This window comes from Microcaecilia unicolor, chromosome 5, assembly GCF_901765095.1.
Source record: "Microcaecilia unicolor chromosome 5, aMicUni1.1, whole genome shotgun sequence".
Taxonomy (NCBI): Eukaryota; Metazoa; Chordata; class Amphibia; order Gymnophiona; family Siphonopidae; genus Microcaecilia; species Microcaecilia unicolor.
The window spans coordinates 235,266,274-235,283,764 of NC_044035.1; the positions used below are offsets into that span (position 1 = coordinate 235,266,274).

Consider the following 17,491-nt stretch of genomic DNA (forward strand, 5'->3'; position numbering starts at 1 on the left):
CCTCTGTTTCTGGGTTGATATGCAGGCCTCAGCTCTGACACAGACATGAGCGTCAGAGGTCACCTGACCTACTGGCACATGCAGGTGGCGACCTCTCGGCACACAGTGCCAGTGAATCAGAGATGAGTCTTCCAAGCGCTTTCAGCTTCCATTCCTTCCTTGCCTACAATGCTGTGGCTCAAACCCAGAGAGAGAGAGGCGACCACAATTTATTATTTTTTAGGTACCATTAAATTCTTGCGGTGACAGATGGGAACTAGTAAGATTCCAGCAGGGACAGATTAGATTTCTGTCCTCGTGCAACTATCTACTCCATACTGTGTTAGTGTATAAACCTCAGTCCTAAGATGTTCCCCTTGTACAGCAGAGACATCACATCCAGTTAACTAAGTGTCTCGATGTGCTGTGATACTATAACTATGGGTAAGCATGCTGAACGATTGTATTTTTGGTTTCAGAAAATGATGGCCCCCAAAGCATGGGAGCCTGGCCTAAATACCGGCAGATGATAGTAGTGTCGGGCCACATGCTGGTCTGCAGATTTTCTTACATCAGTTATTTCTAACCTGCACCAGCCTTACCAGTTCAGTGCAGCTTACATGCCAAGATGAAGGGCCTTTACCTCGTGAATTACAGATCAACGCTTATCATTCCTTATCAACTATTATCAGATATCATTTGCTACAAATTTTCAAAATAAATATGTTTTCAACAATTTCCAAAATAGTTTGTAACTTGGGGAACATCTGATTATGTGCAGCAACTTGTTCCACCAGTGTGTGGCCTGATACAAAGACCAGGGGACACTCAATGAATTACATGGAAATACGAGGAAATATTTTTTCACTCAAAGAATAGTAAAGCTCTGGAACTCATTGCCAGAGGATGTGGTAACAGCGGTTAGCACATCTGTGTTTAAAAAAGGTTTGGACAAGTTCCTGAAGGAAAAGTCCATAGTCCGTTATTGAAATGGACATGGGGGAAGTCACGAAAAGAGCAGATCAATAACTGATACACACAAACTTTTATTCATTGAATAGCAAACTTAGTATATTGCCCGACACAGGCCGTGTTTTGCCCAAAGGGGCTGTGTCAGGGGCTATACTGTGGACTTGACTGACAAAAAATATAAAGTGTTCTGTGGACTGTCAGATGACAAATGTCAACCGCCTCATAGTGAAAAAAACCAGCAGAAACATTATTTCAAAAATAAAGTTCTGTAGTCCATCTTCTGGGTCAATAGCAGCGTGTACAAAGCGATCTTGAGGTGTGTTTGCACATTATAGTCCAGAAAATTCAATAGAATATCACGATCACACAAGATCAAATGTGCTAGACGTACCAAATTGCATCACTAGGACTATGGTGTATGGGTGATTTTATACAAGGTAAGTGGAATATTTGTTATTGGTTTTGGATTTTGCTGGATTTAAACTATAACACATTGATTTGATGAACACCAACATTTTTTTTTGGTGAGAGACTTTAGTACTAGAAGAACTCAAACATGAAATTGTTGATTTGCTATTAGTGACCAGTAACCTGTCATTAAAATCATCTGTGGTATCGGAAGACTGGAAGATGGCCAATGCAATGCCAATTTTTAAACAGGGTTCCAGAAGTGTTCTAGGAAATTAAAGACCAGTAAAGCCTGACGTCTGTGCAGTGTAGAATGATAAATAATAAAATTAACAGACAGACAAACATGGTTTAATGGGACAGAGTCTACATGGATTTAGTCAAAGGAAATCTTGCCTCACCAATTTGTTTCCTTTCTTTTAAGGTGTCAACAATTATGCAGATAAAGACAAGACTGCTGATGTAGTTTATCTAGACTTTCAGAAAGCTTTTACAAAGTCCCTTATGAGAGAGTCCTGTGAAAATTAAAAAGTCATGGGATAGAAGGCAATGTTCTGTTGTGGATTGGGGTTAAAGAAAGAAACAGAGGATAGGGTTAAATGCCATTTCACTCAATGAAGGAAGGTGGAATGGTCCAGGGATCTGTACTAGGACCAGTACTATTTATGAATAAGTATCCTTTATGATAAGATATAATACAGCCAGAGACCCCCACTGGAATGGTGGAGGGCTGAGCCATAGAGCTCAGGCTACTAGAGACATAGGCCAAGTCAGAAATCTGATGGTTGACATAACTAGAAGCTTGCTGGAAAAGTATGGCTTAGTTTTTAGGCCTAGACTAAGACCAGAATGGCCTGAACTGGAAAAGTTAAATCTTCCATTTTGTTTTCATATTCCTTGACCTAATATGAACAAAATGGAAACTTTAATATCAGTTACAAAGTGGAATTTTCTCTAATCTAAGTTAGAAAAACAAGTTGAGAAACGAGTGCATCATGCCAGGTGCAAGGAAATGATTGAGAAAGAGGGGGTGTCAACTTTCCAATTAAGCAAAATTGTGGTCAGCTAGTTTGGGATAAACAACTTTAACAGTGTAGCTTATGGGCCCCATTACTTAGAATGGAGATAGGAGAATATATAAGGCGGGAAGATTTAGGGCGTGTCAGAAGACCTTTTGACTTACTACACGAAGTGCTGTCCGACTGTCCACCCATCTGCTTATATTCCTGATCCTGCTGTATTATTGTGGTAAGCTATAATAAAGCTGATTATTCTTGCATCTTGTTCCATTACTCTTTCCTATAGAATATTTAGAGACTTAGTTAAACTCTTGGGGTAAAAATGGCTAGTAAGATAATACCCAAGCCCACAATTACTGGTTGGGAGTCAGATAGCAGCCAAATAGATAACAGCCTTCAGGGGACCTTCTCTGGTACATGGCTAGCTTGCCAGCCTACCACAGGGTCGATCCAACCCTAAATAAAAACATTTATTAGGTCATATAGCTTTGCAATGATACAGAAACGACAAGGATACATCTATTTAACAATCATGAGACGACAAAAGGAAGATGTCAGTTTTCTCCACCCCCTCCCCACTGAAATCTTTATCCCATTCCAAACCATCCCTCTCCCAATCCCAACATTCCTGTCAATACCACAAAACCCCCCCCCCCCCCCCCCCAAAAAAAAAAGAGGAAATTATCTAATAAGGCAATGTGAACTTGTTCCCAGGTGAGGGTTCCAAGTCGTAACAAAACATTTCTTAGACAATTCAGAAGTTTCAGCAGATATTCTCTCCATATGTAACAACTCATACATCTGATTATGCCAAAGCATCAAGGTCAGGGGTTGATATTTACCCATTGCAACAAGATTCAAACCTTGGCCATAAGGTATGCTTTACGTAAGAATGAAGTAGACATTTGCACCTCCTCAACCATGTCATCTATCATATCTAACAAACTTCTCTATGGGGACACTACAAAAGTCGGACCATATATTCAGCCTACGTGTGCCCAAGGCAGATATTCCAGGGCAATCTCGGACAGTGTTTTTTATGCTTCAACAATTTTTATTGATGACCATCAAGTACAATATCATGGAATCTAAGAGTTGTTATATCAACAGCATAACAAACAAATACTTTCCAACTTGGAAAACCGCCATCAACTTTTATAATAACATATCCCCGTCCCTCCCCTCCCTCCCAAACTAAAAGTGCCATCACCCCAAAAGGGTCTTGGAAGCGTGCCGGAGTCTGAATACCACAGTACTTATCGTTTCATTTTTCAGTGAGTAATAGCAGACGAGGAGATCCAAGGGACGGATGAAGGTGGCCCCTGGAGGAGGGGGAGGAGAGAGGGCAGCATATGCTAGACATGGGTTGGGCACGGGGAAAGGGTGCAAATGCTGGACCTGGGAAATATGTGGAGACGGTGCAGCTGCTGGATATGGGGAGTGGCAGCCAAGAAGCAGAAAATGACGCCAAAAAGAGGACAGCATTCCCCAGAGCAAGTGCTCCCTGCATTCTGGACGGCTGAGGCTGAGAAATCTGACAAGAATGCTGCTGAAAACTTATGCAAGCTGTTTTGTTTTTTTGTTTTTTTTCCATCCATACAAACCGAAAACAGAGCACAGAGTGTCTACAACACCCTACAGGTCCCAGTAACACTTCCAGCAAGGTAGGCTGCAAGAAGGAAAACAGGGCACTGACCAGGCACCACCGGGTGTTACCCCCCCCACCCCCAACCAGTTACAAACGCATCACACTGCACCGCAGTTGACAAGGGAGCCTCTTCCTGTGCCCTGAAGCGCTGCTCAACTGACTCCTAGAAGCACCCCCCCCCCCCCCCCCAGGTCAGGAGCTGACTAAGCCACACAAATGGGAGCTGCGCGTACCATCCACCATTTGCTGGGGACAGAACATATTGAGTATTCTACAGCTGTGCAAGGCCTTAGGGCGAATCACATGGATCTATTTTCTATGTCTGTCTCCATCCGCTGGTGGATGAGCACAACCATTCGTCTGGACTGGTCTGGCATGGACACAAAGAAAGGTCCTGTTGCACCAAGTGCAGCACTTGAAGCCACTGGGAACCTTTGATGATGTGCAAGGAAAAATAGCTGTGGCAAAATCAAACTACTCAATGGTGCTAAACAAAGGGAGAGCACCAGAAAAAAGAAGAGGGGAAAACCCAACCAGAGCTCAGGCCTAAACACGGCCTAGCAAGCACGGTAAAACAAAGAAAACTTAGAAAAGAGGCAAAAAAAATAATCTAAAAAAAATACAGGGAAGGAATAAAATAAAGTCAAACTCTGAGAGAGGTATTGAAAACGAAAAGGGAAGGCACAAAAGAACAAAGTCCAAACCAGCTGTGAGGCATGGAAATGAATGCATCTTCTCACTGTGGAAAAAAAGAGAACTGCTGGTCCCGTGCTCTTGCAGCGCGCGGGAAGGCACTCGCATGCACGGTGGAGTGTGTCTCATGCTCAAAGACCTATTTTAAGCTTGTTACAAGCTCCGGACCAGCAAAACAGACTCCATGTTATCCACATGTGAGAATTATAGGCCTACTTGTCCTTGGACAAGATATATAATCACAAAAACAAAAATGTAGTTCATCACTGTGTCATTCTTAAAACAATATTCATTTTATTATTTTCAAATGATCAGTATGTGAAGATTTAGAAATTTTGGTCTGATGAAAGCTATTTGCTCCACATAGCTGACAACCGATCAGCTGCAGTATGCACAGAGATGAGCAGAGATAACCCCATCTCACCTGCTACAGGCCTGCAGCATAGAAAAGCCCTATAATGCAATCAAAGAGATGTCACCACAATGACTAGGGCATAAGGTAGAGATCCTGAAACTCTCCACATGAAGCTCTCAGGGGTGCAACATTCATTAACCTCAGTAAAAACTCTCCTTCCTTTACAGTATGTCCCAAACTCAATAGCATACTACAAATAGAACTAGCAGAAACATTCATTCAGATTAAGAATCAATGCCAAATAATTAGTATCTCTCTGTATCTTTATTTCATGCCAGATATATTAGTGCAACGTTTCTAACAGCTCCTTCCAGCTACCAGCTTCAGAACCTCTGGTAGATATCACCATGATACAGGAAAAAGATAAAATACAGCCCTTGAAGAGGACTGAAAGCAGAAATGTGGCAATTAAAATAGAAATACAACTAATTTCCTGCAAATTGTGTTAAAATATTTAAAATTTACTTTAAATGGCAGGAAAAAAAAGACAACCCAAGAATAAGGCCACAAGAAAACAGACCTACCTGATGTGTCCTGAGCTGTAGAAATGTGATTCGCCATCAGTGGAGCGGACGACCTTCAGCGTGAACATAGGCTGCAGCTGGCGTAGCTCCAAAAGAACAATGGCCAGATAGTGGATGAAAAGTAGTGCATCCACCAGTGAGACTGCATACTGCACAATGCCCTGATAGTTCCGGTCTCGGGAGTCTAAGATGCGTACGCCATAAAAAAGCCAGTAGGATATCACAAAGAGGATGATAAGGACCAGCAGCAGGGCACGGAAGACAAAGATCCGTGGTAGGTCCACTCGTGGTGGGCGGAAGAACAGGGCCCAGGTGCCAATGAAAAGAATGAGCAGCTTGAAGGCCACAGAGATGAAAAGCCCCTCACACACTGTGCCGCAGGGTTCCAGCACCTCTCTCCAGAGAAGTTGAGGCAAGAGGATAAAAGCTATAGGTGTGAGGAAGACGAGGAGGCCAAGCACTGCAGCCAATGTAAGGCCCAAGTAGCGCCTGCAGTCAAGGCCCACGCTATCCTCCAGGTCTTTGCTGATGCGAGCGATGTCCTCCTGGGAGATGCTATGCTCAGACGTGCCAGTGATCGCTGTTGTTGTCTCTCCCCAATTATCATCCTGAGGACAAAGTAAGTCAGAGTCAGTCTACATGCCTACACGCCGATAACTTTTAATGGAGGTCTTGCCAAACCTGAACTGGAGACCTCACAACCAGCTGGGTTTTCAGAATATCCACACTGGACATGCATGAGAGAAATCTGCATACAAGAGAACTAATTTTTCTCATGCATGTCCAATATAGATATCCTGAAAATGCCATTGGCTATAAAGTTCCAAGAACAGGTTAAGGGAGCCTTGTACTACTGGGTCAACCTGAAGATTATCCAAAGATGGTAAATGTGGATGATTTTGGACCGCACAAATCATTAATTCAGTCAAGTATCATGAACAGTCCCCAAATGTTGTAAGCTTTGGATAAGTCTTAAGTTGATCCAAAATAAGGTATCAGAAAGTGCAAAGAGTCCAGCTTTTTCCAGGACTATACTAAACTCCAAGAATTCCACACTAAAAGCAAATGAATAGCACACAGATCTGTCTCGGCGACAAGCCACAGCAGTCAATACAGCAACCTACCCATTTTCTTGTTGTACTGGTTACGCTTTTAGTACTACTCTGTCTCTGTCTTACAACTATTTCTTATTTTTCTGACTTTTGAAATGAAAGGTATGCATCAGAATCTTTGGTAGACCAAGGCCAAGCCCCAAATATATTATGGAACGCCCTAAATTCTTGTTCCACCCTGTACCCAGCTTATAACTTCTGGATGTTGCTCTTGCTGTGAAGCAAATCTCTTTCTCTTCCTGCTATCATGCAGTTCAATGATCTGCTTCTGCTAGAACAGTACAATACTGTGTAGACTGTGCTGCATGGTACTAGTTATAAAAGGAACAAGTTGGGTGTGAGCTCTGCGACAATGAACACTCCAATACCACTTAAATAAATAAATATATATGTTTTTAAAATAATTTCTTTTAACAGGATCATTCTATCAATGTACGATGTCCCAATTATAAAACTGTTTCAAATAAAAGTACATGAGGGCAGTTTTCAAGAGCCACTTTTTTTTAGGTAAATGGGCTATTAACCTTCTCCAACCCCAGCATGTACTGAGGGTTCTTTGGTTTGTTTAGCTGTTTGTTTACTGCAACTGTTTTTTGATGCTCTCTTCCCCCAGAAGTTCCCTCCCTAGGCAACCATTTACTCTGCCTAATGGTTAAAACTGGCTGCAGCTATGTATGGTCAGCATGAAGCAGGCAAAAAGGTTGAGGGGATAGTTAGGACCTGAAGGGTCCAAGGCAAAGGAGAAGAGTTGGGTCTGAAGGAATGAGAAGCAGTGAAAATGGAGGATGATTGGAGAAGAAAGTGCAGTAATAAGACTAGATGAGGACTAGGGTATAAGCAGAAGTCTAAAGAGTAGGCGAAAGATTTCTTTTTGGGTGGGGGGGGGGGGGGGTTAAACTAGGAAATGTTAAGAAAGGCCGACACTAAGGATATGGAAGAAAAAGAGAGGAAGCTATGAGTACAGAGTACTGGAAAAGAAAAGAAATGGAAGGATCAATGTTAGAAGTGAAAACAGAATGGGAGACACAAGATTAGAGAAAACTGGCACCAATAAATAGAAAATAAAAACATCCAAGGTAGTAAAAGCCAATTTCTTTTTTAAATCAAAGAACACATGACCAGCACATAACAGTTTCTTTTACATATTAGCTCTCAAACAATTACAAGATCAACATTTTACACTTACTCCTTGCAGCTTCCTTGGCCCCCACCACAACCTACATTCCCCTTTGCAACCTGAAACTCTAATCCATCAGTTCTGCTCAAGGAGTGCTGTACTTAAAACCTCCTGCTCTGATAAAACTTTGGCCCTGTATCGAAGGCAGGCAGGGTTTCAAATGGCTCATAATACAGAAACCCTTCTCACAGCACCCTAGATCATAAATCGTCAGTTGTTATCAAGACCTGCACTCAAGGTAGATTCTGGATCCTTTCATGCCAGCACCCTTTTTGTCCCCAAAAGGCATATTATGAGGCCAAATCACTTGGGCTCCTGTCCCGCGATTCTGTAGGAACTAAACAGTTTGGTTTAACACTAGTCCCAAATAGGCCTCTGACAAATACATCTGCACTTGTGAGCAAACACAGAACATATGCCCTAAAGCCTCGTGGGCACCCTACATTTAACACATAGTGCTAATGGTGAACAGACAGCTTGGAAGGAGCAGTCTGAGGATATATAAAACCTTAAGCACTAACTTGCATTGTGTTTCATGTACCCAACATTGGTAACTGACTTTGGGGTACTTGTGGTATTCGCAATTATTTCTTCCCCTTCCAGCCCAGTCCTAAGTCTCTGTTCCATTTCTCTGTGGAGGCTTGCAACTGAGACCCTATTGTGCATTTCAATTTGATACACTTCCAAGTAATTTGGAGATCAGTTGATCTGATAAGAGCTCTCCTCAGAAAAACCACATAATAATTACAAATACACAAAGAAATCCTTTGCATGCAGGCTCTACTTTTCCTGCAACTTTTAGAAAGAATAAATTTCTGCTTTCCCACACTACCTGAGCCAATTCCAAAATCCCTTCACTTTCCCATATCTTACATACCTTACACAGTTACATACTGATTACATGACCCTGCTACTCAATCATCAACTGCTGTTTATCTACCATGTAAAATTTAAAATTCAGTTTTTGGCATTTAAGGCAATGAATACTGAACAGTAGAAAGTTGGAGAAGGCTTGAGAAAGACTAAGAATACAGGATGATCATCAATAGTGAAAACACTTTATTACTGTTGCATACATGGCTTGACATGGCACCGTGTTTCGGCACTAAGTGCCTGCACTAAGTGCCTGCCTCAGGGGTCTACAGGACATTAAACAAATAGCATTAAAACATAAAAATATAAAAATATAGAATATATTGTGCTTCCCAACATACATATTTGATGAAAATATACATGTAAGTAAGAATGTTAATAAAAATAATCCAAGGAGGACATGATTGAACGTATATCTACAAATAAACATATTAGTACATAAAATGATGCAAGAAGGTCATAGTTAAACCTACATTTGTCAATAAGTATGAGTAACGTCATAAAGTTAAATTGAAAATCATAAAAGCATGAAAACAAATGGTAATACACTATGTGGTATATTATTAAACCAGGTGATAATTGCATGCATAGGAAAATGAAAATAAAGGATGGATGGGTGTGTGAATGAGTTAACAAATGAGAGAAAAAAAACTTGTAAATGGTTGAAAATAAGTATATCTGATTTATATGGTCTAAAACTATGCGGGGGACTAACTTCAAATGATATGATAGTATAGAACAGATAAATTCTTCTTCCATTGGATTCAAAGAATTTTTTTTTAAATTTTATTATTGTGGTATTAAATGCTGTATACGGTGATAATTTTAATTGTTGAATATAAAAGGAACTCACCATGAGTTATTGTTGTATCAAAGACGATGTTTGTATTAAACACTTAAGGATTCACCTTTCCACGCGCAGAGCCCAACAGACAGGCAGTCCTCCGGAGTCTCAATGCGTGGATGAGACGATGGTGCAGGGACGAGGGTTTTAGATTTGTTAAGAACTGGGCAATGTTCTGGGGAAGGGGGAGCCTATTCAGAAAGGATGGGCTCCACCTTAACCAGGGTGGGACCAGGCTGCTGGAATCGGCATTTAAAAAGGAGATAGAGCAGCTTTTAAACTAGAAAAGGGGGGGGGGGGGGGGGGGGGGAAGGCCGACAGTCACTCAAAAGCACATGGTTCGGGTTAAGGTATCTTTTGAAGATATCACCAAAACAAGGAAGATAGGGTATCCTGATAGTGAGGTTGCAAAAGAGACCGTAGTAGATCAGGTGTCCTTAAATAAAAATACAAATCAGACAAAAGATTGCAAATTAATACTGTCAAGGACTAAGTATCATGTAAATAGGAACAGCAAACATAGTTTGAAATGTCTATATGCGAATGCCAGGAGCCTAAAAAATAAGATGGGAGAGTTAGAATATATTGCACTAAATGAAAAATTTGATATAATAGGCATCTCTGAGATCTGGTGGAAGGAGGATAACCAGTGGGACACTGTCATACCAGGGTACAAATTAAATCATAGTGATAGGGTGGATCGAATTGGTGGAAGGGTAGCATTGTATATTAACGAGAGCATTGAATCAAATAGATTGAAAATTCTGCAAGAAACAAAACACTTCTTGGAAACACTGTGGATTGAAATTTCATGTGTAAAGGGGAAAAGGATAGTGATAGGAGTGTACTACCGTCCGCCTGGCCAGGATGAACAGACGGATATAGAAATGTTAAAGGAAATTAGGGAAGCAAACAAACTGGGCAACAAAATAATAATGGGTGATTTAAATTACCTCGATATTGACTGGGTAAATGTAACATCAGGGCATGCTAGGGAGGTAAAATTCCTTGATGAAATCAAGGACAGCTTTATGGAGGAGATGGTACAGGAGCCGACAAGAGAAGGAAAAATTCTAGACCTTTATCCTTAATGGAGCGCATGATCTGGTACGGGAGGTAATGGTGCTGGGGCCGCTTGATAACAGTGATCAAAATATGATCGGATTTGATATTAGCTTTGAAGTAAGTATACATAGGAAATCAAATACGTTAGCGTTTAACTTTTAAAAAAGGAGACTATGATAAAATGAGAAGAACGGTGAAAAAAAAACTTAGAGGAGTGACTGCGAGTTTCAAAAATTTACATCAGGCGTGGATGCTGTTCAAAAACACCATCCTGGAAGCCCAGGCCAAATATATTCCGTGTATTACAAAAGGAGGACAGAAGACCAAATGACAGCCGGCGTGGTTAAAAAGTGAGGTGAAGGAAGCTATTAGAGCTAAAAGAAAATCCTTCAGAAAATGGAAGAAGGAACCGATTGAAATTAATAAGAAACAGCATAACGAATGTCAAGTCAAATGCAAAGTGCTAATAAGGAAGGCTAAGAGGGACTTCAAAAAAAAGATTGCATTGGAGGCAAAAACACATAGTAAATTTTTTTTTAGGTATATTAAAAGCAGGAAGCCGGCAAAAGAATCGGTTGGACCGCTAGATGACCGCAGAGTAAAAGGGGCGATCAGGGAAGACAAAGCCGTAGCGGAGAGATTAAATGAATTCTTTGCTTTGGTCTTCACCGAGGAAGATTTTGGTGGGATACCGGTGCCAGAAATGGTATTTGAAGCTGACGAGTCGGAGAAACTTAATGAATTCTCTGTAAACCTGGAGGATATATTGGGGCAGTTCTACAAATTGAAGAGTAGCAAATCTCCTGGACCGGATGGTATTCATCCCAGAGTACTGATAGAACTGAAAAATGAGCTTGCGGAGCTAATGTTAGTAATATGTCATTTATCCTTAAAATCGAGCGTGGTACCGGAAGATTGGAGGGTGGCCAATGTAACACCGATTTTTAAAAAAGGTTCCAGAGGAGATCCGGGAAATTATAGACGTCGGTGCCGGGCAAAAGGGGAGAGACTATTATTAAGAACAAAATTACAGAGCATATTCAAAAGCATGGATTAATGAGACAAAGTCAACAAGGATTTAGTGAAGGGAAATCTTGCCTCACCAATCTCCTACATTTCTTTGAAGGGGTGAACAAATGTGGATAAAGGTGAGCCAGTTGATATTGTGTATCTGGATTTTCAGAAGGCGTTTGACAAAGTACCTCATGAAAGACTCCAGAGGAAATTGGAAAGTCATTGGATAGGAGGTAGTGTTCTATTGTGGATTGAAAAGTTGTTAAAAGATAGAAAACAGAGAGTAGGGTTAAATGGTCAGTATTCTGAATGGAGAAGGGTAGTTAGTGGTGTTCCCCAGAAGTCTGTGCTGGGACCGCTGCTTTTTAACATATTTATAAATGACCTAGAGATGGGAGTAACTAGTGAGGTAATTAAATTTGCTGATGACACAAAGTTATTCAAAGTCGTTAAATCGCGGGAGGATTGTGAAAAATTACAAGAGGACCTTACGAGACTGGGCGTCTAAATGGCAGACGACGTTTAATGTGAGCAAGTGCAAAGTGATGCAGGTGGGAAAGAGGAACCCAAATTATAGCTACGTTATGCAAGGTTCCACGTTAGGAGTCACCGACCAAGAAAGGGATCTAGGTATCGTCGTTGATAAGTTGAAACCTTCTGCTCTGTGTGCTGCTACAGCTAAGAAAGCAAATAGAATGTTAGGTATTATTAGGAAAGGAATGGAAAACAAGGGAAAATTAGGTTCTTACCTTGGTAATTTTCTTTCCTTTAGTCACAGCAGATGAATCCATTAACTGATGGGCTGTATCCGCCTACCAGCAGGTGGAGATAGAGAACACTGAAAAACCACAGTGACCCTTGGACGGCTAAGCCCCCAACTGCCTTCAGTATTTGAAATTTCAAAAGCAGAGTGAATAAGGTAACATCACATAAACTTTCCTCACTGTGAACAAATGCCCCAGAACTGGAGCAATAACCACACAACGGAGGGACGAACTCAACCTCCTGCAATAGAACAGCATGTAGAAACTTTAAGACCTGCTCATCAACTCCTCCTGATGAGATACAGTATATGTATGAAAGAACTGAACAAAAACACAAAGTCAGTCAGGGAGGGATCATGGATTCATTTGCTGTGACTAAAGGAAAGAAAATTACCAAGGTAAGAACCTAATTTTCCCTTCCTTGTCATCAGCAGCAGATGAATCCATTAACTGATGGGATGTACAAAAGCACTCCCTACGTAGGGTGGGAACAGGCAACACCGCGAGCCAGTACCTGCGATCCAAAATGCGCATCCTGCTTCGCTGCCACATCCAGCCTGTAATGCCGTACAAACGAGAGCTGAGAAGCCCAAGTAGCTGCATGACAGATCTCTTGAAGAGAAAGGACACCTGTTTCAGCCCATGAGGAGGAAATCGCTCTCGTGGAATGCGCTTTAAACGCTTCAGGGGGAGCCCGCCCTGAAAGCAGATACGCAAAAAAGATTACTTCTCTGAGCCAAAGGGCTATAGTGGCCTTAGACGCTGGGGACCCGCGTCGAGGACCTGTCAACAAGACAAACAGATGATCAGAAGTCCTGAAGTCATTTGACATCTGTAGATACTGAAACAGAGCCCTGCGGACATCCAAAAGATGTAATTGCTCAAAGGAATCTGGAAAGCCCTCCCTAGAAAAGGAAGGTACAAAAATGGGCAGGTTTAGGTGAAACACTGAGACCACCTTAGGCATAAAGGAAGGCACTGTACGTACCATCACCCCGGACTCTGAGAACTGCAGAAAAAGGTCCCGACAGGAAAGCGCCTGAAGCTCAGATACACATCTAGCCAATGTAATGGCCACCAAAAAGACTGTCTTGAGAGTCACATCCTTCTCAGACGCTCGCTTAAGCGGCTCAAAAGGCGAACGCTGGAGAGCCTTCAACACCAGCCCCAGGTTCCAGGCCGGACAAGGCAACTGCACGGGAGGGCGGAGCTGAAGCACCCCTCTGAGAAATCGGGCAATGTCCGGATGAGCAGCAAGGGACAAGCCAGAGACTTTCCCTCGGTAGCATGCCAACGCTGCCACTTGCACCCGAAGGGAATTGTAATCCAGGCCTTTTTGTAAGCCATCCTGCAAAAAGTCCAGGACCAGCGAGACCGTAGCCCGCGTGGGTGTGACCTCTTTCGGGGCACACCACTCCTCAAACTTAAGCCATATACGAGCATAGGCTGCGGAAGTAGACCGCTTGCGGGCCTGCAAGAGAGTGGAGATGACCTTGTTAGAGTAGCCCTTATCTCTCAATGGCGCCCTCTCAAGAGCCAGGCCATAAGACCAAATCGGCAGGGATCCTCCATAGTCACCGGGCCTTGAACCAACAGGTTCGGAACCTGAGGCAAAGGAAGTGGAGGTTCCACCAGCATCTGGAGGAGATCCGCATATCACGGACGCCTTGGCCAATCTGGAGCGATGAGAATCACCAATCCTCGGTGTAGTCGAATCCACAGGAGGACTCGCCCTATCAAGGGCCAAGGAGGGAACACATATAGGAGGCCCGAGGGCCAGGGTTGAGCCAGTGCATCCAACCCCGCCGAGCAAGGATCTCTCCGTCTGCTGAAAAAGCGAGGGACTTTGGCGTTTGCACTTGACACCATAAGATCCATTCCGGGAGTCCCTCATTTGGCACAAATCTGAAGATACACTTCTTCTGCTAGTTCCCATTCTGCCGGGTCGATTTGATGCCTGCTGAGAAAATCGGCTTGCACGTTGCTCTGACCTGCTATGTGAGTTGCTGACAGAAGCTGCAGGTGGAGCTCGGCCCAGTGACAAATCTGAGGAGCCTCCGCGGCCAGAGCCCTGCACTGAGTGCCACCCTAACGATTGATGTAGGCCACCGCTGTCGTGTTGTCTGACAGAACCCGGACAGCAAACCCCTTCAGAGTCTTGTGGAAGGCCAAAAAAGCCTGGAATATCGCTCTCAGTTCCAAGAGATTGATGGACCACCTCGCTTCCACGGGTGTCCACTAACCCTGAGCATAGCTTCCCTGGCAATGCGCTCCCCAGCCCAAAAGGCTGGCATCCGTTATCACCAGGCACCAAGAAGGAAGCACGAGCGGTATTCCTTGTCGCAGCATCCTGTCGGAGAGCTACCAATCCATACTGTGCCGGGCCGCAGGGAGCCACGTGAGTCTGCGTTGATATTCCTGGGAAATCGGAGACCATTGATGGAGCAGGGCAATCTGCAGTGGCCCACCTCCAAGGTGGCTGTCATCGACCCCAGCAGCTGGACAAAGTCTCAAGCTCGAGGGTGAGGCATCTGCAGGAGCAGACGAACCTGATTCTGAAGCTTGCACCTCCTGTGATCGAGGAGAAAGACAAACCCCGAGGCCGTGTCAAACCGGACCCCCAAACACTCGAGAGACTGAGAGGGGGTCAGGTGACTTTTGGGTATATTGACCACCCAGCCCTGAGTCTGCAGGACTGTCACCACTCTGGCTGTGGCAAGACTACTTTCGTCTGCCGAATCTGATCTGATAAGCCAGTTGTCGAGATAAGGGTGAACTCTGATACCCTCTCGCCTGAGAAAGGCAGCTACCACCACCATTACCTTGGAAAAGGTACGGGGTGCTGTGGCTAGGCCGAAAGGTAAGGCCCGAAACTGAAAATGCTGGCCAAACACCGCAAAATGGAGGAACCGCTGGTGCGGGGGCCAAACAGGAATGTGCAAGTAAGCTTCCTTGAGGTCCAGAGACGTAAGAAACTCTCCTGGTTGAACCACCGCAATGACGGAGCGCAGAGTTTCCATGCAGATGTCTCTCACTCTGAAGGCCTCGTTTACTTGTCGTAAGTCGAGGATCGGTCTGAAATAAGCTCTTGTCAAGGTCCGAAAGAAACCAACACTCTGTACCGGGTACTGTGCACCACCAGTGGAACATTCACTAACATTTTAAACAAAGTGTCAGGCCCCTGCTGAATACCCAACTCTAGATTCCATTTTGCAATAATAAAAGAGTGGGATTTCTTAGGAGTAAGAGAAACTAGAGATTTGTGTAAAGTGGACACAGACACTCAGGATAAGTGAGTTGAAGTAAAAAAAAAAAAAAAAAAAAAAGTTTGCAGCTGGTCCACCATGCCCACCACAAGCTGATTTATATAGTGGGTCAATTGCATATATAGGCAAAGGTTTCCAAAATTAGGTTGAATGACTTCAGCACTCCCGTCTCTGTTAGGAGATCCACAACACACAAATAGCCTCTCTGCACTCATGTAGTAAAAACTGCAAAATTAAGACCAGGGCTAAAATTTCCCCCCAGGGGCTATAAGTCAGTATTAGCAGGAGGTTTGTGCCAGTATGTAAGGAGAGTCTGCAAGTGGCCCGCATAGATTTATATAAAACATCATGCTTGAGGCTCAGTGAGAGTGATTTCCAGGGTGCATACAGTAAATAATGGGGGTGGTTTGAAGCGTTCCCTCTCCATAGGCCAGGGGTATTAATCAGCCATTTTGATCACCCAATCTTTCAAATGTCAAAGACGACATGAAATGTTGTATAAATGCATGTTAGGGACTCCCAAGCCCCCCCACTGCCTAGGAACCATAAAGCAAATCCATCCAGAGTTTAGGTTCCCTTTCCAAAGAAACCTACTGAGAACTCTATTCAACAGTTTAAGATCGCACCTCATAACCCAAAGTGGGAGTTACTGAAGTATGTACAGCCAGCGGGGGAAGGACGGCATTCTGTATAGATTAATCCTCCCATAAAGAGACAAGAGCTCCAGATTGTTAATTGCTGTTTAGTATATTGTAAAAGAGCCCCAATATTAGCTGAATACAACTGAGGGTCAGCCAGCAGCTGTATACCTAAATATGTAAACTAATCAGTAGCCCATGCTATAGGGAAGGAACCCACCCAGTCTCTACGCAAAGCAGTAGAAGCTGGTAAAGCCTCAGATTTGCCCATGTTAAGCTGAAATCCCGAGAATTCCCCAAATTCCTGAAAACTCTCTAACAAGACTGGGAGAGACCTAACTGGATCTGCAAGATGAACCAATACGTCATCTGTGAATGCTGAGATCTTAATGTCCATATCATCCACTCTCACCCACCTAATTTCAGGGTTAGCCATTATCTCCCGAATCAAGGGATCAAAAGTCAGCACAAACAACAAAGGCAATAGGGGGGCAACCCTGTTTAGTGCCCCTGTAAATAGGAAATAACTCAAATATACCCATCGATATAACAGATGCTCTAGGAGCGTAATAAAGTGCACAGATAGCATCATTAAAAGCTGCCTGTGATACATCTCTCCAGTACCTTAAACAAAAAACCCCAAGCCACTCTGTCAAAAGATTTTTCAGCATCAAAGCTGATAAGCAGTGAAGGCTCACGCCTAGCGTGCATCGCTTCAAGAGAGGCGAGGCCAGGATTATTTTTAAATTATGTGTTTTTGTCTTTCAAATATTATACGGCATGACACCGGACTACATGCAGCCCTTAACTATTCCTCTACGCAATATAACTTCTGGTTCTAGGACTAACTTAGACTTCATCTTCCAGACTGCAAGAGGGTACACTATAAGTCGGTGCACTTCGCAGACTTTAGATACCAAGGTGCTAAGTGGTTGAACTCATTGCCAATGGCAATCAAGGGTCAGCCTGATTACTTGGTATTTCACAGAAGACTGAAAACTTTCCTCTTTGAGAGGTTTCTACCCATTGATGGAGTGTGTTAGATTGTAACTGGCCATCAACAGTTTATTATTTAGTTGT

The 17,491-nt window shown here is 43.2% G+C and overlaps 1 protein-coding gene across 1 annotated transcript in view; it reads right to left on the minus strand.

Moving 5' to 3' along the window:
• The window catches only part of VANGL1 (VANGL planar cell polarity protein 1), a 95,429-nt gene that overhangs the window by 47,226 nt on the left and 30,712 nt on the right, over positions 1–17,491 (minus strand). The window contains exon 4 of the mRNA XM_030203891.1: positions 5,659–6,266. Coding sequence (XP_030059751.1) covers positions 5,659–6,266 — 608 coding nt within the window. The remainder of the gene's footprint in view (positions 1–5,658; positions 6,267–17,491) is intronic.